At 42.8% G+C, this 25,275-nt stretch overlaps 1 protein-coding gene across 1 annotated transcript; it reads right to left on the bottom strand.

Moving 5' to 3' along the window:
• Positions 1 to 75: 75 nt before the first annotated feature.
• Positions 76 to 23,722, bottom strand: LOC135378009 (E3 ubiquitin-protein ligase lubel-like). Its single transcript, XM_064610811.1, has 12 exons — positions 23,526 to 23,722; positions 21,772 to 21,804; positions 20,425 to 20,634; positions 20,117 to 20,263; positions 19,885 to 19,977; positions 13,764 to 13,853; positions 13,541 to 13,655; positions 13,244 to 13,362; positions 12,379 to 12,492; positions 3,079 to 3,203; positions 2,824 to 2,992; positions 76 to 240 (listed from the first exon to the last, which is right to left on the bottom strand). The coding sequence occupies exons 1-12, from the start codon at positions 23,547 to 23,549 to the stop codon at positions 190 to 192; spliced, it is 1,290 nt and encodes a 429-aa protein (XP_064466881.1). The 5' UTR covers positions 23,550 to 23,722; the 3' UTR covers positions 76 to 189.
• Between the last annotated feature and the right edge of the window lie 1,553 nt (positions 23,723 to 25,275).

Below are 25,275 nucleotides of genomic sequence, written 5' to 3'. Positions count from 1 at the left end.
AAACAGCATACCACTGCACCATACAAAACTTAGAATATTGTAGGTAAGAATATGGGTCGTTACACAGCTAAGGTGTACTGTTCAATATCAAGTGATTACATTTTATTTCAAAGCAATTGGTAGGTACAAAAGGGTCACTTATTTGACTTCGTTTTTAGTGTGGAGTGGAAGTGACATGAAAGGCACCAATTACTCATGCTCCTCAGCTCCCTGCCTGATTGGGAGGCTCTCCATTACAATCTAAAATAAAACGGATTGAGTGTTAATGTATGGAGATAAGAGAATATAGCATACATTATTTAAAAGTGTCCACAACATAAACATTGCAGCCATGCTATGTGTTTACATATAATGGGAAGGTGCACTCATCCCACCCACGCAGATCAATTTGAAGGTTCAGCCATTATGTAAGCCTATTTCATAATTCTACACCTCATTTACGGATATTTCACGTTTATCAAGAAACAAAATTATCTGATTTTTCGTGCAAGCTGCTTGTCACACAATACATGTATTAGGGTTTGTTTGACGGTCCAAAGCTATGACAACACTGCAAAATTTTCATGTAAGATAATGCAGCTACCAGTACTAACACACGAAAGAACAGTTTTAGCTAAAACTGTTCCCTTGGTGTGTTATGTTGCTTGCAACAATGTGTTTATGAAATTGATCAATACTGCTAGCAAGCAGTCTTAAAAACTGGTGTTATCGATACCTTCAGAAACGAGACCCCTTTTAGCACAGTAGCCAATGCACTGCGTGCCCACTAACGTACTTGAACTACTTAATTAACTTTAACTTTTAGCTTGAATTAACTTTTTAATTAGATGTTTTGGGAAAAATGTGAGACAGCAGAATTAGAGGCAATCATTGATTGAATCCACCCTCTTCTTTAAAAATCCTGAAATAAGCACGTACTTTGAGATATAAATCGCCAAATTTTGATATGCAAATGTGCTGAAACCAGAACTACGTACACACTTCTCGAGCACAGAAACGACATGACCTTCAGCTTATCTGGGTCGGAAAACATTCTATCTGGCCAGATCAGATCAGCCCCTACTCCAGCCAGTTCCATTGCTACAAAACATGAGTCCCTCCAACGCGAATGCCCGTTGCACCTTCTGCACGTGAGAAGTGCATGGTTTTGGTTTCGGCTCATTTGCATAGCAAAATTTAGCAATTTGTATCTCAAAGTATGTGCTCATTTCAGGATATTTAAAAAAAGACTGTGTTTAAATAATTACTGCTATTCCTATTCCCTCGAAAAGATATAATTAATAAGTTAATGAATTTTAGGTAATTAGTCATCCAGTAGTTATAGATGCTTTCAGACAAAGTGTCCCCCTAGCCACATAACCCACCTGTGAAAGCCGCATCTGGGAAGCTCTTATTATTATAAAAATTATGTAAACGATTTAAAAAAAAAAAAGCTGTGCAACCTCTGTATAAGTTTGACTTGGCAATGACAAGAGAGAGAGAGAGAGAGAGAGAGAGAGATGGTGCAGGCAAGCTGGTATGAACTCATGGTGAAGGGCACTGAGAGACATGGTCAAACAAGGACGGTCAACGAATTCTCAATTTGTTGTCTGTCCTTGTTTGACCATGTCTTTCTGTGCTCTTCACCATGAGCTTGCAATGACTAGTATAATGAATCCAAGTGACCGAAGGTTGCTTCTGCCTGGAAAAGTATGCTGTTTATTCCTGGCCAATCGCTTAGCTCCTCCTGATATGTCCAGAGTGAGTTTTTTTTTTTATCAGTTATTACTACAGCAACCTGAGTCTAATTTTCCTGGCACACAGCCAGTTTGCCCATTTTTTTCATACAGGTGATGTACAGTTTGGTGGTTTGTTGACTTGTGGCAGAGATAGCTTAATCCATTCATGGATCAGGGTCGCAAACTTTTGCATACATTTGTTCCCTCAAAATCAAACGTGTTCACTTTTCAGAAATTAAAGGCACATAAAACTTGGGAGAATTACTAGGGTAATGTAGCATCTCAAGAGGTTCCATCCATAAAATGAGAGAATTTGTAAATCAATGGTTCAAGAGTCAAGGGATGACTGTAATCCCACTTTACAACTCTTCATATCATTACAGTCACTGTCAAGAGCAAGCCTGACCTGAAATCCTGAAAATTCTCCTTGAGACAAGCTTCACTTGTTCTCCGCTGGTATTAGGTGCTAATGAATCCTGTACAGTCAGCTCCGGGAATTAGGTGGACGTTCAATGTTGCAAAACCCATTCATCATCTGCACTCCTCAGAAGCTTTCCTCACTAACTTACAAACTTTTCAAGTTCGCATGATGATGACCATGATGATGACGACAAAAACTTTCTACTTTTCTTCAAATTTACTGTTTTAGTCATCTCTGACAGTTACATTTTCATACTGATAACAGTTCTGATCAATTTGTGAAGATCAGAATCATCATTAAGAGCAATTAAAACCCCTAGGAAAGTTAATTGTAACATTTCTGCAAGTTTTACGACCTCAATACAGTGCTCACAGCAAGTAAGCACATAAAACGATCTTTCCCATGGCTCTCGTGATGATAAACTGCTCCCATGCGTTTGCATCAAGCCAGATCTAAAGACAAATATAATGTTCTTGGTGATTTGATTATGTAACAAGTGCAAAAGCTGTTGTAGGGCAAAATTTCCTGTCTGTACTGGAGACAAAGAATCTGAGTGGATGAACGAAAGCAGCCATAGCGGTTCTGCAAAGTAACTGCAACCTGCCGAATACCCTTCCAAAATTTTACACACTGCACTTTTACTTTGTACATTACTTTGGAGAAGAAAAGTAAATGACCACTTGCCTCTCTCAGTCTATCAAGGTATGTGTCATCATCTTCACTTGGGTGTTTCTCAGGTATCTGTTTGCCATTCTTGGCTAACTCAGACGTAAGTTGGTTCACACTCATGAGCGGGACAGTATCAATGTTATTGTTGCTGATTATCTCTCCCAAGTATTCCATGAAATGCTTTCTAAAAAAATTTAGCCATATACGCACATTAGACGGGCACATGTAGCATGCAAATTGACAAGACAACATTATATAAACCACACTCACTTGCACTTATCTGCCTTGTGCACATCTCCATTGCATGGAATCTCTCTCATAGAATCATCTGTCGTTTTGATTGTGCACTGACTATTTGCCTCTGCTGGAGTCTCATCCACTTCATGACCAGTTTCCTAATGTTGTATGGATGAATGAGGAGATTAATGCTTTATATACCTCAAGTGTGTGCCTTTTTCAGCAGCATGAAAAGATTAGAGAAAACTATGGGAAGGGGGTATCACACCAGTGTTCCAGGTAACTTGTTACTGTAACTAAGCTACTTTTTTGGTAGCTTTTAACTTAATTCGATATTTTCCTGTTCTGGTAACTTCTGGAAGAACTAGTTACTTTTTTAGAGTACCTTCGCCAAAGTAACTTGAGCAAGGTTACTTTCTCTCGCACTTCTCATTCACGAAGAATGTGGGCTTGATTCTCTCTGCCAAAAAAAAAAAAAAACGCTATGGCAGTGAGTCCGCCACTTGCATGCGCCAGCGCCTGCTTGTCTGCTCCCCCATTCGCATTGGTACGTGGTGAATGCTAAAAAGTCTTCGACCTGTGTTTCAGAGTCAGGTGGCAGCAGAGAGTTTACTTTTGTAGCGATCTGTGCAAAGGGTAGAATGCCTAGGCAACGAAGTGTATGCGGTCTACGAAGTGTGTGCAGAAGATGGGGAGACTCAGAGGATTTGGAATTCCTAGGATTGCTTTGTACCCCACTGACAAAGTATATTCAGACCTCGAGGTAATCTAACATGAACTTAAGGAAGCACATGAAGTTATGGAGTCTTCCATAATACAGATCACTGATGAATTTTGGCATAGTTTGATCATGCTTTCCTGTCTCATACAAACTTTGTGGATTTTGTGTGTGTCTTTTTTTTTTTTGTGTGTGTGTGTGTGTGTTCCAGTTTTCTGTCGTAATCTTATTCTCATTGTGAGACTAATACAATCGAGCCAGTTTACAACGATAATGACAGGAACGTGAAATCTGATTGTAATATCAGAGTTATCGTTAAAAACAAGCTTTCGCAAAATCACCGGTCCGGATCAGATCAACGAAGTTGAATGGCACAAGCAGAACGCGCGTGTGAACAAGTGTGTGTTTGTTGCCAGCGCAAAAGCACCTTATCTACCTCTAAATCGACACAGCTTTGTGTCGAAAGCTTTTCCTAGGACAACATATTCGTCAATACCACGTGAGGCTCCACACGTTTAGAGATCGACAACTTCGTCCATATGCCCATCATCCAGTGATGCCCCCGTGCAGTCATCATCAATCTTCACTATCGGAACTTGAGTGTCCATCAGGACACGCCTCACCCACAGGTAATTCGTCGACGCGTGTTTGGGTGGCGACACACAACTGTCTGTCAACTCATGTTTTTGAAGCCACGGTTCTATGCAATGACATTTTGCACTAGTACAAAATCCGTCAAGTACGTGCAACTTCGGGTTGAGTCACGTGCCTTTCCTCGTCAAAACGCATCCCGGAACTGCAGACCACTGCACACACCATCGTAGCACGCAGCAAACTAGAAAAAAACTTGAGGGCAAGAGAACGGTGGGGAGATGGCACCTCCTCCTCTACTTCTCCCAAGCCTCTTCGAAGTTTATGCCTTGCAACGCGCGCATTTAATCTCCAGCAGCCATGCACGGATAAATGCGCTGCGTTCTCACTTTAAAGCTGACGGAGGTTAAGGCTCTTCAAAATGCCATCGTAATTTGTTTTCAATGAAAACGTGCAATCTCTTTTGGATTTTCACACTGCTATACCGGTCACCGGGAGAATTCTTATCGCTATACGCGAGCAAATGCTTTCGCGGTCATCGTTATATCGTTGTCTTGTTATGTACTTCAAGGGTGAGCTGACGGGAACCATCGATTTGATCGTAATATCGGAGTTATCGTTATGTCGACGATTGTACAATAAACGGGCTCAGAAAAGCATTCGGGAACCTTCACCGCTGAAACTCAGTCTGGTGCCCATCATCATTTGCGCACCCTTGGAAGCCAAGAAACATTCCAACCATCCCCGATACCAAAAGCATTCCGAGCGTGTTGCTATCCCCCGCTCCCATCTGTGACGACACCAAGGTCTGAACTGATTACGCACGCATAGGCCAAGACCTAATTATGGCATGGCTGCTAGTAGTAACTTGGAGGTCACTTGTTCCTTTTTGTAAGTAACTCAGGAACTTAAAGTTTATTTTCTGAAATTGCAACTGATTCACACTGCCACTTTCTTAATGGAGTGTGGGACTACCTAGAGACAATTTTCATCTGAAACACCATTTTATTCTGCATGGAATAGAAGAAAACTTTATTTTGAGATGATGAATGGGGAGTTCCATTGCCAGGGGGGGGGGGGGGGGATTGCATGGAATAGACTCAAATAGGCCACCCTTCATTTCACTATATTAGTCCTCTTGTCACAGAGAATATTTTAAAACTGTCTAATCAGTGAACATAAGATCATGATGCAAGCGAGCTGGTGCAGATTACTTGAAGTATAAGAAGACGTTACCTTGAGGATGAGGACACGCACAGAGACAACACGACCAACAAACTCAACAGTAAGTCTAAATAGGCGGGCCAAAGGATCGTGTTCCTCACTTTCATTCCAAGAATTGATAACAATGGAAAAAGACAGAACTTGGAGAACGCAGTAGCATTCCCATACCATAAACAATCTACATTTGAACAAACATCAAGTTTTGCTGGTTGTTAAGGCATAAGATCAAAGAGCGCGGTACACACTGGATAAGAAAGAGATGACAAACACAAGCACTTGCGTTTGCAGTCCAATCCATGCTTGCCGATGTACAGTGCTTCAAGTGAAGCATTAGTTGTGGCTTAAATTTAGGCAACTCGGCTCAAAACCTTATTCCGTAAACTTGCTTTCTGCAAGAATATTTTTAAAATGCAGATTGCACATATTTATCGCATTTTACCGTAAAACGGAAGACCATTTACAGTCTTCTCACTGTCAGTCCAGACTCCATGAAAGAAGCAAATGAAATCCAGTTTGGCCATATCAGCTGATAGACGAGGTTTGTCCCCGTGCATGGGCAAGAGTGGTTAGAATGTTTAACCCAAAACAAGAAAATACAAATGGAAGCAAACAAGCTATACCACACGTCAATCATGTTCAAACCTGTTTCAATGTGTCATCTTTTTATTTTCTTCTCTCCAATTTGTCCCGTAGTGTTACCATACAGCAGCAGTGGCTGCAAACTGATGTAAAAAAACACTGACGCAATACTCATGAATTTCAGTATTCTTTCGAAATCAATCAGAATTTATATCCCAGAATTTTTCAAGTGCTGAAACGACTATTACGTAGATGGGGCAGAGGGACGTGGGAGAACATGTAGACACAACCAGTGCTAAAGCACTGATCCGCCTTTACAAGACCATCCTTTGAAGTTCCTAACTGAGAATTAACTCCTCACTTGCATTTGTTCCTAACTTTCATATTTTTATTCCATATCTCGTGGCCATAAAATATGGCCAGGTCGAATGCATACCTCATGGACACTAAAAGTGCCCGACGGCTGATTCCAAGCTGTGGCCGGAAGCCTATCAGAAGGCAAAAAAATCATAACGCTGAACTACAGTCGCCGTCCAATTTTTCGGACTCGGCGGGGATCGCGCAAAAGTCCGAATAATCGAGCAGTCCGAAAAAACGAATTTCGTTTCAAAATAAACTTTACTAAGCTCTAGTAGGCTGGAAAAATTTGTCGATGCTTTCTTAACGCGCTTCCAGCTCTACCTGATAACATCAGCTTCTATTTCCCGAAGCGACATTTCGTCCACGTACACTGTGAGAGACACCGCCGGCATCAAGTCCGCAAGTCGGCTTCACCTAACGCATGCGTGTTTTAGGTGAAGCTCGCTTTACAGCGCCGTAGCGCGACTCGCGGGCGGACAGCACATGCTGGGCCGTTGGCCAAAAACGAAGACGGAAAAGCGCTACGACAGTCCTTTTCTACTCAGAGGAATGGAAAATGAACAGTCATCACTGCCTATTTTTTTGCCTCGATATTTTAGTTGGTTGATTTCTTTTGACAGGAATTTCGGATGATACCAATATTTTCCGTCACCCCAAGAGAGAAATTCGCGGGTTGGGCAAACAGAGTCCGAAATATCGAGCGACGGAGCTGCACGGCATCCGAAATTTTGGACGTTCTTATACATCAACTCTATGGGACCCGCGATCGTTCCGCGAACGAGTCCGAATAATCGAGCATGTCCGAAAAATCGGGGTCCGAAAAATCGGTCGGCGACTGTATCATAAAGCCAAAAGGCCAAAAATCAGAACACCGAACAATCAGATGGCCCAAAATAAAAAGGCCAAAGAGACAGAAGACCTAGGGTGAGCACCCCACCACTGAAGGGGATTGTTCTTTTCATAAGATTATGAAAAGGTTTTGTAGAACTTTTATTTAACTCTTTTATTCGAAATCAAATAATTGGAATGCATAGCATTTGGTGTTCGGAAATAAACTGGCTAGAGAGACAGAGAGAGAGAGAGAAAAGCAATAATCTATAACATGTTTACTACAAAAAGAAAGTGTCTGGTGGGTGAATGCCAGTGAATGACTTGTATCACCCACTGAATGAATTGTGGAGGAGATGGTGTCGCTATATACATTTGGTAACCCGAACGTGATTGTCATCGTGTACAATAAACACATACAATAACAGTGATGTCTACATTTCCTTTTTGTTTTCCGCCTAAGTGATCGAAAGTACGTTATCTAACGGGAAGTTGGGTGAAATGATTTATTCCCTGCATTTATTCCCAACGAGTCTATCCTACTTAATTTGTAGAGCTCATTTTTTATTGCAGTTGGAATACGTAACAGTTTCCGTATCTTGGGTTCCTTACTTTTCGACCTTTCGGTAATTCAGTTTTCTGGCTTTTCGGCCTTCTGATTGTTTGGTGTTTTGATCTTTCGGCCTTTTGAGTTTTGGCCCTATGATTGCCACCCGCTGTGGCCCTAACCCAACAAAAGATTTAGCTTAATAAATTGTTCAGGAATAAATTAGGAACTTATCGTCTAACTCATGATCCACGTAAATTCCTCTAGAGTTTGCAAAATTTGTTAAGAGTAGTCCACTGTGATGCCGCCTATGATCTGAATTGTCCCACAGCACATATCCGAATCTTTTTATAGTTTTTTTTATCATTTGCAGAATTTTTATAAAAAAAGCTACGAAAGCAGCATAGCTGTCATTTTTGCAGTTGAGTTATACAGTCAGGTGGACATCCTCTCGAAAAAGTACCGTATCTACTTGCATTTTGGACTCGCATACTGTAGAAGTGTTTTTTTCCGCGGGGAAAATATTTTCGCGTTTTCGAGCAGAGCTGCTTTGAGGATTGATTCACAAGAACTTAAATTCACGACACAGGTTTCCGGGAGTGCTTTGCTCTTGCATATCGTGCCGCCGTCAATACTCGGGTATATTTCGGCACGTACCAAGACATCCGTTGTTCACGTGGATTGCGGCATTCTAGGTCTATTCCTTTCTTCTCCTCACAGAGATAGGAGGAAAGGTCCTGTCAAATGGCCTTTAGGAACCCTGTAGGAGGCCATAGTACTGGCCGTGTGCAAGTTAGCCAGTTTATTTTAGCAGTTCTTATTAATTATCACTCGGGGCACTGACCAGTTCGGTTGAGATGTGGTACTACAGTCAAACTCCTTTACAACGAAACTCAGGGGACAGCAAAAAAAATTTGCAGTAAAGGTATTTTCGTTAAAAAGGATGTCCATTATTGGACCTATAGGGCTCCAGCGGGACCGCAAAAAAATTTGCTGTAGTGGTATTTTCGTTAAAAAGGTGTTCGCTATAAAGGAGTTTGACTGTTTTTGAGAATGCGGGGAAAGGCATGTTCTGGCTTCGTGGTATAGTGGTATATTGCATGTATAGTGCAAAGCGTTTATAGGAGTAACAAAAGCATGATGAATTTTCATTTCTGTTCATCTTGCCTGATGGGATAAAACAATCTTCTGCGCTTGCTTAAACTGCCTATGCTACATGGAGTAGAAAGTATCAGGTAGTCGCGGTATAGCGTCGAACGCCTAACGATTTTCACCCTCATATGCCCAGAGTTATTCGCGGGAACTTAAATTCGCGATTTTGGAGGTGTGTGCGAAAACCGCGAAAAATAATTCCGCGCGAAAAAAACCACTTCTACAGTATTGAACAGTACTTGAACGCCCAACTTGAGTGCAGAAATGCTGGTACATTTTCGTTACCACTCCGACTTTAGTAGCGATCGTTTCGCGCAGTGCCAGCCAGCCTGTCTCGCTCGTATGGCTGCTCATATCGCAGAGTCAACGAGATGGAGCAGCTGGCGCCAGAGTGATGAACAACCAGGGTGTCGAACCGAAACGTTTTTCGTTCCGGTTTTCGTTCCGGTTACATCATAAACGATCCGGTACCGGTTCTGCTCCGGAGCAAAAAAATAACGGTTCAAACCGGTTATTAACCGGTTCCGCTTCTGCTGGGAATATTCATCCCCACAACAAAAAATCAATGTTACAAAATGTAAACCCGTTTATTCCGCATACATGGTATTTAATATTAATAGACAGCTGTGAAATTGGTAGCTCCTGGTTCCTGTAGGTTACTGTCTGTTCAAATGGGCTTTCTCCTTTCTTGAAGCGCATGCTACAAACGGACTTGTTTGTCGTGATGTCATACGTAAAGTACAGGGTGTGTGCAGAAAAACGTGACCCGCATTTAGGCCCATAGCTTGTTGCCTACCTAACTAACGAACTCTCGGTGGCGCATGATGGCGCATTTATGCGTTCGAAATCTGCAGTAAAATTGTGGAAGCCATACCCGGCTTAAAAAATAAACGGGACAACAAAAACGTCTGCTTCCGTGCACCAGAATAGGGCAACATGGTGGACAACAGGGTGTATGTGAAAGGGCAACATGGTGGACGTAGGAGAGTTGTGTTCCAGTACCTCTAGGGGAGCTATCGGTGCATAAATCGAAACGATGTCCCACATTGGATGCTCATCGGCAGTACCCCTAGCGGTGCCTGCACATAACTCTCCTGAGACCGAAATGCACTACCATGCACTGTCATGACCGCCCTATTCTAATGCATGGGGAAGCCCATGTTTTCGCGCTCTGTTAATTTTTTTACACTGAGTATGGCTTCCATGATTTTTTTGTAGCTTTCGCACGCATAAATACGCCGTCGTGCGCCACCGGAAGTTCCTCGGCTAAGTAGACAACGAGTTACATGTAAAAATGCGGGTTACGTTTTTCTGCACACACCCTGTACTTTCTTGCTGGGTTGGAGCGATCGCGTCCCATCCGAATGTCTGTTGCTACTGTCTAGCCAGCAAGCACCACCGCACGAGTATATATACGACGCAAATCGAGGAACACCTTCACCACAAACGCGCTCGACGGCTCCGTTTCATTTTCTTCGTGTCCTGTCCACAAAAGAGTTGCCACTTCGCACGGGCTTGCCCTCGCGTATACGTAAATGTATTCAACTTAGCTGCTCTCAAACAAGGGACGCGTTGCGCGACATTACTGATAAAGAAGCCATTATGCAGCCCTCTTGGGTCACTGTTTAGTTGAGGAGAGTTTGGGGGGATCAAATTAAAACGAACACTACGGCACATTGCTAGAGAGTCACATGTACCTCTAAGTCTGTGTGCGTGCGCGAACGATAAACCATTACAAAGGGAGCCTAAGGGTCATAGTATACAGACATACATTCCACCGTAACAGTAACCCTCGTATAGTATCCGTGACATGACTTCAGAGCACACGACGTCTGTTTCATTCGCCTGTCCGTAGTTCAAACCGGCGAAGTTTTTTCTTGGACCGAAAACCGTTAAATATATTTTTCGGTTCCCCTCCTGAGTGAAAAAAACGTATACGGTTTCGATTCCGTTCCGGTTCGCACCAAAATAGCGGTTTTTTTCGGTTTTCGGTTCCGGTTTTCGGTTCGCTCCGACACCCTGTGAACAACAAATGTAACGGACATCGAAGAGATTTCATCCACGCTTGATAGAACGGAAGACCATTTGATGTGGAAGGATCGCGAAGTTCGATTTCGGGGAGATCACCGCCAATATCTTGGAATAAAATGGGAATTAAGTGTACCTTAAGTGTTGGGTTACAATTTTCTCCTGCGCATTGAACACATTGCCTCAATGGCGCAATGTTTTCGGGTAAAGAAAATATGCATCTTATACACGAGTAAATATGGTACGTAACTACAACACGAATAATACCCGGGGTTTTCCGCGATTCTGCAGAATCCACAATTCATCGCGGAGTCCTTCATTTGACACGGAATTTCGCGGAAATCCGATTGGGTCGAAGGATGCGATTGGTGCGATGTGGACGGTTACTATGATGAGCAGCATCTCAGGAGAAGTATTGTACGCTCACGCAAAAGAGCGTCAGATAAAAGCGCACGCTCCCACATTATCCAAGAAAATAAAGTGTTTCCCGTTTCAAGCAGCGGTTGACTCCTTGCTGCGCAAAATCGTGGAATTTACAAGTCGGTGCCGCGGAATTTTGAATTAGCCGCAGCAGAAAACCAGGGGCCTTAAATATGAATAATTACCTAAAATTTACTAACTGTTTAATTAAGGGATTTTGGGGCAAAAGTGAGATAGCAGTGTGAAAGAGTATCCCAGTTGAAAGCCATTCCACATTTTAAAAATCCTGAAACACGCACGAGCGTTAACATACCCATCCTCGAATTTTCATATGCAAATGAGACAAAAAAAACTGAAAAAGTGTGCCTAAGGAGCGCACCACCTTTCCCGGCGGAGGCTTATCAGGGCTGGAAAGCAGCTTGTCTACCACGCAGAGCGGCACCTATTCCAATCATATCCATCGCTCCAAATCATGCGATCCGCTGACGTAAAATAAGAGCTGCACTCCATGTGTTCCTGGTCGCCACGGTTCCAGTTTTGGCTCATTTGCATATCGAAATTCGGGGATGGATATCTTAACGCACGTGTGTGTTTCAGGATTTCTTAAATGTGGAAAAGCTTTCAACTAGGATACTCTCATATTCTGCTCTCTCTCTTTTGCCCGAAATACCCTAATTAAAGAGTAAATGGGTTTTAGGCCATTATTCATCTTGTAGTTTATATTTTTTTTTCGAGAGGATGTCCGCCCTGGCCATATCACTCTGCTTCAAAAACATGTATGCTGCTCTCATAGCTCTTTTATACAAAATCTGTAAACAATATAAAATAAAAATAAGAACGCCCTGTATACCAACACAATTCCCAACATACTGAACATTTCTATTACCTTGACAAGCTTGATCAGCTGATCTTCAGGGTAATCTCGGACATTGTAGAAACAGTTCCTTGGGTGGTGAGCGTGAAGACCCTTGTTGACGCAATCAGGTGCAACCTTGCAGTCCTAGACAACATGATTACGTAGGGGCTTGTAGCACAAAGCACAGTTGACGACCTAGCTCTACAATAGCTGATTTCTGTATGTGCTCTGTCTGTCTGTATGTGCTGGGAAATGAGCAGACAGCATACAGACATGCATGTCTCTCCGTCCGTCCGTCCGTCCGTCCGCGTGTGTGTGTGTGTCTGGCTGGCTGGCTGTGTGTCTGTGTGTGTGTGGGGGGGGGGGGGGGGGTATGCTGGCATGCAAATTGTCATGATTTTACTGGTGTTGTGTATCATGCACAATGCATGGTGTGCAAGAACCATACAGTTAAATTCACCCTGCCACATAGTTAAAAAGCTGTAATGAAAATAACCTTTTCAGGATGATTTATAAGCATAGGTAAACTACAAATGCACAACATTCCACCAGAATAATCCCAAACTTTATATTGTTCTGTTTGTTTCACTTACTAATTTGTTTCACTGAAGCATTTCAGAGTTTTCCTTGTAACATAGTCTGACAAGAAAGTGGGATGGAATGTGAAAACAGCACTTTGTCTAAGTGGTTATGCCAAGTGTCATGGTTTCCAAACATTAAGTAGAAAATAAAATGTAAAGGAGCACAACCCCTTAGACCCTCTAAGCTAATACTATAGGATATACTAAAACTAGCAGAAATAGTTCAGCTGGAATTATACTCACATCACAGCTAAATGCATTATCCTAACATTGTTTGCACTTTGCTTCTATCTGAGTAAAATATTTATACATACCTTGCCTTTATGAAACTGTGACCTGCAACACATGCAGAACTCATGCTTGCATTTAATGCAAATGAAATGCAAGCATCCTCCCCTGGCCAAGCTATAGCGGTGGTGGCATTTCGGACAAACTGAAAGATTTTTAAAAAATCAGGCATTGCTACAATCTGTACAATTTCTTGCTTTTTTTTGTCTGTCTCTAAGAAATTCGGCAGAAGTGTTGCCAAAGCTGCTTTATATATTGTGTTTACGAATAACTATATTGAGTACCCCCTTGGCGACCTTATGACAGAAATCAAGATTGCTTACTGACGCCTTCTGTACTCAGAATGTGTTCTAGATGGGTTTCTTGAAATTCGGGCGCATTCTCTTGTTTCCACCTCTTGAAATCGTCACAAGAAATATTTTTATGCTGATCTTCCCACTAACATGAAAAGACAGTTTAAAAATTCTCAGAAACTTCACAAGTGCACAGCTAAAAAGTTAGAGCAACCCAACACTACACTAAGATATATGCAGTAACATGGCCTACCAGAAGCCAACACTTTCCACAAATGGTTGCATTACATGATGGGCACATAGGTCGCTGCAGCGTTGGGTCATGCTCGAAACCTATATGACACTGCAAAGAGGATATTCTCATTAGTCATACCATTGCCTATTTTTGCTGTATTCCCTCACAGTATCTGGCAGGCATGAATAAAGCATGGGAGACCAGCATGCCAGAAACCCTGTATTTTGCGTCATGCTTTCTAGGGAAATATTAGGCAAGTTTTAGAAAACTAGGAACTGGGCTACCTCAAATAATATGGCATGCCAAGAAATACATACACGAGACACTGTAGAACAATGTCAAGTGTCCAAAAGTGAGTTCATGAGTTAATAAAAAAAACTGGTTACACAGTTAGGAGCATCGAACTTATTAACAAGCTTTCGTGTGTGAGTGTGCACTTCTTCAGCTGCATGAAAGCCTTTGTGAATAAATTTCATGCTAATAACTCTGTATGACCAGTTTTTTTTTATGCCAAGAAACGTGAGAGAACATGGTAAATTGCTTAAAAGAGTCCCAAAGAACTCAACAGAAAAGGAATGCTCACAAAAAGTTAGATATAACAGGCATCAATAATGTTGTAGCTACAGTGGTTCCCAACCAGGGAGGAATTTCATGGCTCCAAGGGAGGAATTAGTCCCACTTCGTCCTCTGGTCCACCTTTGAGTGCATATAACAGCTAGCAGTTTGATCCAAGCACACCTCATTACACGCAGCGCATGTCGCACCAGAGGTCGCAGGCATGCCCTGCACCCAGAACATACTGCTGCAGTCTCTATCGGAGCCTTGAATGCACCGAGTGTGCATGCTAGAATGACTGGAATGACCATGACCTTTAGGGCACTGAGCCTGAAGTGGAGAGAGAGTTTGACGCCAGCACTGCCACCTGTTAGTATCCATTAATATGTCATTGTAGGACGAGGCACGTTGTGAAGCGTTGTCAAGCTCGGAAGCTCGGTCAACCGTTTTGTGTGTTTCTGCATCGCTCCCGGCGTAGTTGACAGCGGCAAGGGGGGCGGTGAGGGAGGTGACCTCACGACATGTGCTAAAAGGGGTCCGGAGGTTGGAAAGGTTGGGATCCACTGTTAGCAGCAACAGACATAGTTAAACAGAACTAAAGGAAACATGGCCGGTCCATTGGTGAATCCGACGGAAACGTGTTAGCATTAAAACTTGAAAACCCCTTTGCAACTCCTCTTCACAACCCTTCACAAAGTTACACAACCCCTCACACGGCCCTACACAACGCTAACGCAAGACAGCATCCACAGCCAAACGAGCCTTTCGGGCTTCATCCAACTCAGCTTTGTGGCGCCGTCTCGCAGCCTTAGCCTTCTTTCACCGGTGCTCCTACGCAAAGCTTTCATAACCCATAACATGCCTGAACCTGTCGACCAGCACAGCTGCACTTGCTGGAGCGCAGCGTCACGCGTTCTCCCCCCACACTCTCCACTCACCACACATGCACGCCGTGGCTACACAGACAGACCACACCGCAATTCTGGTGTACCGAGGACTCTAATGCTAACGCATTAATAAGGCATCCTAGTACAATGTTCATGTTCCCCGGCAACTTGAGGCTTGTATTTGTTTATCTGTTTGTATGTTCTAGCCTTAGGACAATGGACCTTTTTCACAACTACTTACGCGCTGCGACCTTCAGGGCGCTGGACAAGGTTATCTCCGTATTGAATAGATGGCGCTGGATGGGGCCGACCTTTACCGATGGAAGCAGACAGGAGTGGGGACCACCCAGGACACAGCGCAAACTCGTCGACTCCACTTCAAGACCGGTTTTGGTCCTTTATGCTACCCACGTGGGTTTGTTTTGGCACACGCCAAGTGTGGTTTGATGGAGAGCCGCTAAGATACGACGCAAGTGTGAAAAATGTCCATTACTTTCCATGTTCACCAAATGCTACTGCCATGTACTTGTGTCTCTGCTTGTGACGTATCTATGTCTGTGTGAATGAGAAGAAATGTGGGAGAGAGTGTGATGAGAGCGAATGCATGCGTCAGTCAATTGAGGCTCCCAGGCAAGTCGTCCGAAAGCAGATGCCAGCGTGGTCAGATTGGTCAGTGTGCTATAGACCGCCAATCGAGAGATGCGCGGTTCAAATCCTGCCGCTGTCTGGCTTTTTCAATAACTGCCATATTGCAAATGTTCATGTTCCCAAGGGTTACCTGTCATTACTTCAACAGCACTTGCAGGGGCGGCACAGTGAGCAGGTTTCGCCGCTGCGAAAATGGTGTCGCCGCTGGCATTTCCCGCCAAATTCCAGCTCTGTGCTTTTCATTGACTGCAGTCCCCCATGTGATCTTTCTCGATTATGATTGGCTGAGGCTCATTTAACCGATGCACTCGCTCGCGTTCGTTTCCTCCAAGGCGCTGACCCCTCTAACCATTGTGCAGCTGGGGTCCATGTGGCAGACGGTGATTTCGTTATGTGGATTTCGAAGATGTTCGAGCCATAGAAGAACACAGGAATGAAAGGTAAGCAGACAAACGTATGATGGATATCACTGATACGAGTTGATACAATATGAGTTTAATACTGCTGCCTAACAGTGTGCATAACTGAAGTACGCCTTCCCATATTACATCACTTTACCGATCATGAGTCATAACCTAGTTTATGTGCTATTCTGTATTTTGTTACTATTTGCATTTTGTTCTGCTACGTGAATGTGTCTGATGTGTAATACGCTGGTGTGCATGACGCCTGGCTCCCCGAATTTCGTCATGAGTCAACACGTATGTGCATAACCTGATCAAAGGCCGATAGCATATGTCCTGCACATATAGGGCATTCAGCCAATTAACTTTGCTTATGCTCTGCTTTACCATATCGTTAACAGGTTGTTGTTGTTTTTTTCCATTCAGACACAGACAGCTGTTCATGGCCCTGCGATCCCCAAGCCCCTGATGTAGCCCCTGTCACCTGAAAATTCGACAGCTGTGCTAGGAAGAAACAAATGGCTCCTGCACCTCAGTATGTGCTATGTGCATAATAATAATATCTACTTTCTCCAAACCGAATAGGTTCCTTTAAAGACTGTATAATATGATAGTCACACTTTCTGTTGTTCTGCAGTATTTATTCTTTATTTATTTATTCTGCAGTATTCTGTAATCATTGTGTAGATTTACTTTCATTCAAATGTTGCTTCTTGTTTATATGTTTACTGTGTCAATAAATTTTTACATGTGCATTCCTTCGTCTTCTGGATTTCCATTTCTTTTAATTCACTTATTTTTATCAAGCATAACTTCAACTTGCTGAGTACTTGTCGCGCATTCTGTTTTCAGAAGTTAGTTCAGGGAGCTTGTGGTGCTCGTCGAATCCACTGATTGCGTAGCGCGAAGCAGCCCAAAAGCAGTGTGTAGGAACACGTGTTTTGGGCCGAGGACTTTCCTTTTGAAATGATGTGAATAGTGGCAGAATAAAGGTTACAGCAAACGTTAAAAAATTGTTCGAATGGTGCTGAAATATGACATACTATGCAACCGTCGTATTACATGATGATCAGGAAGAAATATGCCCAAGTATGCAATTATGATACACGAAACACTGTAGAATTGTGTTATTGTGATTGGTAATATGTGGAGATATGTTAGGATATCCCTTGGAACAAGTTAAAGATATATGTATTTTGCATGAACTCCTGGCTATAGTGATAACTGATAACGTAGCAAGTACCACAAAAGGTTCCTTCCAAAGAGGATTATCCCCAGGAATGGCAATGTGTGACTCATGCCAACACATTGTCGCATCTAGGACAGGGGCCACGCGCAAATGGGTTGGGGAGGTACGTCACTGTTTAAGGCCGAAAGCCGCAGTGACATTTCTGTGTTTCAAATTCAGTGCTAGCACAAGCAGCAACAGAGATGGACAGCAGAGACAGTCCTGGTGACAATAGGCCTGAGACACCAGCATCTGAAACGTCAGCTATAGACATGAAGTAGTTGCTTGTCAATCTGGATCTATGGTCACATACAACGGCCATGTTCTTACAGGGCAACATTTGAATAATGATGAAATAATGATGCGCATGAAAATTTGTACTTTGGAGAAATAGGGTGAACTGGAAGTAATGAAAACTTTTTGAAACTGGAAATTACTACACCCATTTTCAAATTCAGTGGTGCATATGTTATTACACATGTATGTAAAGTAGGTCTGTATTTACAGACTTGTAAGACTTCTGAAAGCAATACAAATTGGTTTACATCGTTATTGCAGAGAAGCATTCAATGACACTCGTGTCTTCCTCACTGGCTCTGGTGCATGTGTTGACTGCAAGAAGAAAGAACAGATTTGCAAACGGGTCTTTTTTACTATCTCAGGCGTGTTCTTGAAATCCAAGGTGGAGTACACCTCAGAGTTCAGTAGTTATCAGACCAGTTTGCTCGCAATATTTAACCGAGTTCTTCTGGCCCTTATTACAAGAACGAATGTAATTCATGATGTCTTGTTTCATGTAATGCCAGATGGATCGTTCGGAAAGTTTATGGTAGTGTTTATGGTACTCCCTTACGTGTAGCGATGTGCGACTCCTGACAATTCGACACACGGGTTTCCATCTGTTGTCCGGACAAAATCGTCAGACACAATTCAACTTTTCTGCAACCATTCTCACACATCGATCAGAGTCGAAAAGTTATTTCACTTTTGCCACATTTTCCTCATTTCGGCTTGTTGACAGACATCCTGCACATTGCTTGTCCTCGACGTAATCCCTTCCTTTTTTAAACTTCTTGTGTCACTCAAAAACTCGTGTTTTTGACATGGCATCCACCCCGTAGGCTTCACGGATCATGGCAAGAGCCTCAGCACCGGATTTGTTCAGTTTCACGCAAAACTTGATCACATACCACTGCTCAATCGTGCGCCGCACCGTGATTCCTGATGACACAACAAAACAACTGCTCACTCCGGGCTCATAAAAGTGTCATCAGATTGTTCGTTCGCACTGCCTGCACCTTCCCCTGTTACAGCATGGAGTGGCAGAGAGTGTATGGAGTAAAGGTCATCATCTAACACAATTTCATCACTGCTGTACTCCTTAGAATCCCTCGCAAGCGAAGTGACGTCGCCTTTCGAATGCCCCCTGATCACTTGTGCGAGAAGATGTGCTCTCACTGGTGCAATTACGCATGACGTTTTGGGGGTTTTTGTGGAGAGGGGCTTCCGCAATCCGTCATATGCTCTTGCGATGTATTTCATCGAATTGCTCAGTACGTACGCAACCTAATCACTTAGGGCTTTCACTGCCCTTGTCAGAGATCACCGAGGAATATCATGGTACTGAAGCTTCGGAATCGACTGGGATGGATGCTATAGTCCCCTTATTACACTTAGGATCACAGTCGAGGTCTCCTGGTTATTATTACTTTGCATTTTACTTTAATGCATGCTTCATCTTATAACAACTGTACTACTGCACAAAAAGGGGGTAATTGACTGTGTGGGTAGTGGAAATCCAGCACTTCCTGCAATCAATGAGTGAATTCTTTAAAACACATTCAAGCTATCCCACACTCAGCACGATTCCAATCAGAGAACTTCTTTTTTCAATTGATACCGATGGTCAGACTCCAGAGATTTCTGTTCTTCGTTTACATTATTTTTTGGAAATGATTTGTGATGTGTTGCAACCTTTGAAAGCCATGGAGTAACACAATTTCACCTCTGGCTAAGTGAACACAGTCCAGGTCCCTACAGGCAAACATTTCTCATAAGCAGCATAAGTAAGGCTCACTAGAGTGGTCTATTAGCTGTTTTCACCTCATCAGGCCTTCATCAGCGGTGGACAGGCAGGCAATGTTTGAGGGAGTAGCCTCAGAAGGTCACATAGAATGTGATGTCCTCCTGGCACGGTGAGAGCCTCACAAAATGAAAGCCCCAACGCAAAGCCAGTGAAGTATGTTTCTTCTGTTTCTGTTTTTCTTTAGAGGGCCTATGACAGTCAGGACAGGGGCTACTCCCTTGAACTCTCAAGAAAATCACTTTCTTTTCTAAATATCAGTGGATCCTCACCTCACAATTCACCTTCTTCAGTTCCACACCACATCACTAATATTTTCCTAAGGTGCACTTACTTTGGGGCAGTATTTGCCGACATCTTGCAGATAGAAATCCAACAGTTTCTTCTCCAACAAGTTGTGATCAGAAGGATTTAGGATGCGTTTAAGCTGCAAGAAAATTGAAATGTACACATCACCCTAGGACAGGAGGGATGTATGCAGAGATAGTGTAATGAATAAGCTTGGTTAACTACTTACTGCACATTCAATTTAGCTCACTAGGCATTTCAATAAAAATTTTACTAACCTTTTGAAACATCATCTGAATGTTAATTTCAACAGAGCACTTGTAGCAGGTCAGGTGAAGCACCGGCTCATTCCGTATTTTTGTGGTGAAGTATCTGTTACAGCAATGTTCGCACAGTCCATGGTCACATGGAATTAAATGCAACATCTGGCACACACAAAAAAAAGAGACATATTTAGGAAAGGCAAAATAACAGTTGCACTTGAATGCTTATCTCAATGATGGGAAGGGGCAGTATATGGTACATAAGGCATACAAGGGAACACATCATTCTATGACTAAGTTCTGTTGGGATGCACTTGTCTTACCATATGGGGTTCTACATCTCTCGTGCAAATCTCACACTTTACAAATGTTGCAGTCTTCAGATAACGCAATGCCCCTTCAATTGAGCATCTGTTTCTGGCAGCAGACACAGCATAGTCATCGGTGAATCCCATTTTACAAAGAAGTGAAGCCAAGGTAGCTATGCCCATATCTGGACATTCTCCACTGTCCACCAATTCCTTCGATGTCACCTGCGATATCAATGACACTCTAAGGCTTCACACAATAAACCAATGCAAGATAACATCACCAATCATTACCTCATGAATAGGGTTCCGGGTTTTCTGAGTTTATTTCTGTGCGTTACCGGACGATATTTTTCGGAGTTCATTGTTTTTTCAAAAAACAAAACAAGAAAAAAACAAAGTTTTTCAGAGTATGATTTACAGCTCAGTTAATATCCGAAATTCGGAGAAAACTTGACGACGCATGCGCAGTTCGCGAAAACACAGTTGTCACATTCATTGCTTCAAGACAAGAGAGACACAAGCTTAACAATACATTTCGTGCAACGCACACTGAGGTGTTCTGCAATTCCAAATGCACCCTTTCCGTGTGCAGTGCTTGCTGTTATGTGGCAGTACTTACATACAACAACCTCTGCATCGCGATCGCGGGACGATGTGAACTCCTCGAAATCAGGATACACGTTGACGTAGTCGCGGGGCAGCTTTCGCTTGCATCCCATCTTATTGCCAGCACTGCAACTCGTTGCCCTTTCAACAAGACCACTCTGTATGACCTCGGTTCGATGCTTATTTTAGTGCTTAGGTCACGTGTAGGACAAGGAAATTTGGAAACAGACTGGGGGAAACCCCGGGCGGTGAATCCTCAAGTGGTCAAGATGACCGCCGAAAAAAAAAAACGCTAGGTCATGGAAACCATTATTATGTTGTGGTGGGGGCCGGTACCCGAGGTCAGAAGAAACCCAGGACACAAAAGGAGGCCAAGAACAATAACACAATAACAATCGGGGAAAACATCTGCCAAGCAAAGTTTTTGGGATTAATCCGAACTGCTTAAAATTTTACTGCAGTAAGTTTTTCGGATTTTTTCAGATAAATCCGAAAACCCGGAACCCTACTTATGAACCATGACTGGAACAATTTACTTTGTGTGCATGTATGAATGCAAGTGTAATCTTTAATATCAATTGAACAGCTAAACAATTTGACAGCTGTTATGGTGGTTTATAACTAATTCTTGTTCTAGCTGTGCAATTTGTAATTATTACTGTGAAATAAAGCAGTTCATCAGGGTTCACATCCTATGTATAACAAGGCTAAACATAAGCGGTTGAAGTAACACAACATATTAAACAAACTTACAATGATATCATGTGCTGTCTTCCTGTATGCTGTCTGTTGAGGAAAATTTCGGGTTAGTTTGAGAGTTGACAGTACAAGTAGCAAAGGTAACTCAAATGCAAACACAAACTGTACTTAGAGAGGGCCATCTGTAGCTCAGTCCTTATCTTCATAACTGCCTGAAAGTGCTCCTTCTTTGCATATCTATTCCAATAAGTTTCACATGTCCAAGTGGACATGCATCCAACACTTTCATTTCGTAACATTACTAACTTAAATTTGCGAAGTCTCCAGCATCATTCTGTCCTTGCAAGCCCAAAATTATACCCCTATCGCATTTCACTGCAACTTTGAAATCATCGGTAATCAGAAAAAATCGGTAATTCAGAAGATGTGGGTTCGAGTCCTACAGCTGGCTAACCTTTTCAGTGACTCATCTTTCTTTGGAATCACTTTTCTGCATGCTCAATCTATTACAGCAATATGCAAAGATCTGTTCACAACCTCACAATACAATTTTATTTCAATTATAAATCTAAATCAATTCAATTTGATTTAATTTGAAAAGATCCTTGTTTCAGTTGACAATGTTAGTGTTGTGTGCAGCAATTGCAATACACCTTTCTCATCGTGCTTCAAGACACACTACATTTGTTCTGACATGGGTGTACTACACACAATCTGTGTGCAGACATAATATACTGTGCTTTCATTGGCTGCACTACGCATTACATTTCTGTGTGTGTCTGTGTGTGCGTGCGTGCCAGAAGAGGGCGTGCACCCACCCCAGACGTAAGTACATCGGGACAGCTGTGTCAGGTACAAACATAATTTGAGGATGCTATTATTTCAGAAAAAGACACAGTGTCAAGCAGTTGGCAAATATCGACCCACGGGATGGTGCTTACTCCAGGAAAGGCCAGACTGCATAATATAACGAAGTTGTATACAGTGGGCACAATCAAGTCAGATGCACGCAAGGGAAGTGCTGTCTGGACCCTGCGAATATGCCACAAAAAAAAAACACGGGCCTAGCATGTTGTACCTATCTCTGGCTGCTCACAATTTGTGGATACGCATTAACTTCTAGTCAGAATTGCTGTCTGGCCCATATGTCATGGCATTGATATTTACACATTCAAAATTACGCATATTCTGCTAGTAATTCGTTTTTAAAGTACAGAACATTTATTGAACCACGAAGGGTACAGTCTGTCGTACAATTTTGGGATGTATAGTTCCGTATCGGGACCACTGGCTTTTTTTAAAGAAAAACGAATAAAAACAAAAATCTAACGCTTTTAAGTGAAAGAGGAAGTAATTAGTAACGAAATTAAACAGGAATGACCCTTGCATATTGCGTAAAACGTATAAAAATTAAAGGGGTTCTATAGATTAGGGAGGTCACCCCCCCCCCTCCCCCCCCAATCTCTGTAGAACCTAACTTAACCTAACCTCACTAAAGTGAGGTTATTTAGCCCATTTCAACGAGTAAGACGGAAAGTTTCGAAGGTGCATGTCTAGTTTAGCGGCGCCACTCGATTTCAAACTTCTAATCTACATACCTGGATAGAATTTTGCATGGTGCATCGTAATCCAAAACAATCACTTTCCTAACCGTTTCAATAATTTTGAAAAACGAGTGGTCCCGATATGGAACTACACCCCAATTTTGGCATACCAACTGGCTTTATAACAAAATTTACAGGAGGTGTCTACTCCGATGAAATGTGTACTTTTGTTGCTTGATGTGAACAAATAACGAGAACGCTTACCGTAGAACATTCTAGTGCATCCATGACTGCGGCCAATGTGGCTTGCAAGCGCCACTGACAACTCCCTTCAGGCAAAACGTAGAAGCTGGGAGGAAGTTCCAAAGTACGGACACGATACAATCAGCACGATTGCGCAAACATGTGTAACCACTGGCGGTCGCGCCGTCACGCCATTCGAGTTCGAGTCAAAACAAAACTAGACATGTACGCCGCCGCCGGTAATTTTTGGTACGCTGAGCTGAGCCGCGAGCCGCCGCGTGCGTCTTGCAGCCGCCTGTTGCCCTCTTCGCACCTATTTTCGGACGCGAAACCGCGCGCGCGCATTACAGCCATTATAGCCCTTTTGCCTTTCGCGAAGACGGATTTGGTTTTGTCTGTTTGTAACGACACGGAAACTATTCGAATTTAAAGGCACGACCACGGGCACGACGTTAATACACTGATCGCGATGACGGTAGCCGACAGTAGGTTGCGGGTTGCGGTTTTGTGCTGTTTTCGACTTGTTCGTTCGCGCCGCTGGTCAAAGCAGTCAAAACTAAACCACGACCTACTACTGTCATAGGCGAATAAGAGTCTCGGGCTAGCTACTCACCAGCCCAGTTGCGTAATCGGTTATTGCTTCCTCAATTTGTACAACACTTCGTACTTCAGCAAAACCTTAGCATTTTGCACAAGCGGTGCACGTTTGAACAAGACCCAAAATCAGCTTCCTGTTCCCTACGCGACCCTCTTTCGGGTTTTGGTTTGCATCACTGTATTGCTTGCATAGCAACCCCCCCCATGCATCCCTTACGAAAGCGCCCATCCCTTATGCATCCCTTTCCATGCCAGACAGTACGCGGTAAATAACAGTATATCATACCACGGGCAGAAAAAAATCACGTGCTCACAGAGGGCTTGTCATGTTTCGCCGCAGAGAGGGTGCGGGTCCTTTGTGGCTGTGACACAGTTCCTACTAAAGGTAAAGACATCTAAACACCATCTAGCAAGGCTAGGTTCCTATAACTTCACAACAGCTGATGATTATGAGCTGCAGCAAATATTGTATTAAAAGCTTTATTCAATGGCATATGTACGAAGGTATGTGATGATAATGCACAACCAAGACTGACACAATTGATACAGAAATAATACATTGATGTTTATGAAATGTGGTATGCAATATAGCTCCTCTACAAGATAGCAGGTCAATAACAAGGGGCAGAATAACAATGCAACCTGTAAAAGTTAAATCTGCTGGGCAGCCCAAAATTCTGTAACTGAGGCATTTGATGAACTTGCTATAGTAGATGAACCACAAGTATTGTGGCATTGCTAAGCAGAAATGAATGCCCACTTGAGCAGACTGATTGTCTGTAGGCTACACTGAATTCAACTGCCCAGAGGTTTATGCAGGATTTGGCATATAAGTGTTTTTCCATGTTTATGGCTTTACTTATGGGAGGCATATGTGGTCTTTATTAGCACATATAATTATTAGAAAATTCTAAGTCTTTCAGCAATTATTTGGAAGCCAAAGAAAAGGTAATAAATGTATAGATTTTGGTGTTCATGAATATTCCTTGAAGACATCTGATGGAATATTTTCTCCAAAAGAACACATTGCACAACAAATGAACGTGCTCTACGTAGGTGTACTGGGGTAGCCAGTCCTATTTAGTCGTGACTCACCTCCACATTTTTTTCTTTTATCCATCACCATCACAAGCAAATGCACACAGGGCAGAACAGGAGAAGCTTGTTCAATCCA

This window comes from Ornithodoros turicata, chromosome 1, assembly GCF_037126465.1.
Source record: "Ornithodoros turicata isolate Travis chromosome 1, ASM3712646v1, whole genome shotgun sequence".
Classification (NCBI taxonomy): Eukaryota; Metazoa; Arthropoda; class Arachnida; order Ixodida; family Argasidae; genus Ornithodoros; species Ornithodoros turicata.
This window is presented reverse-complemented; position numbering and strand designations above follow the sequence as displayed.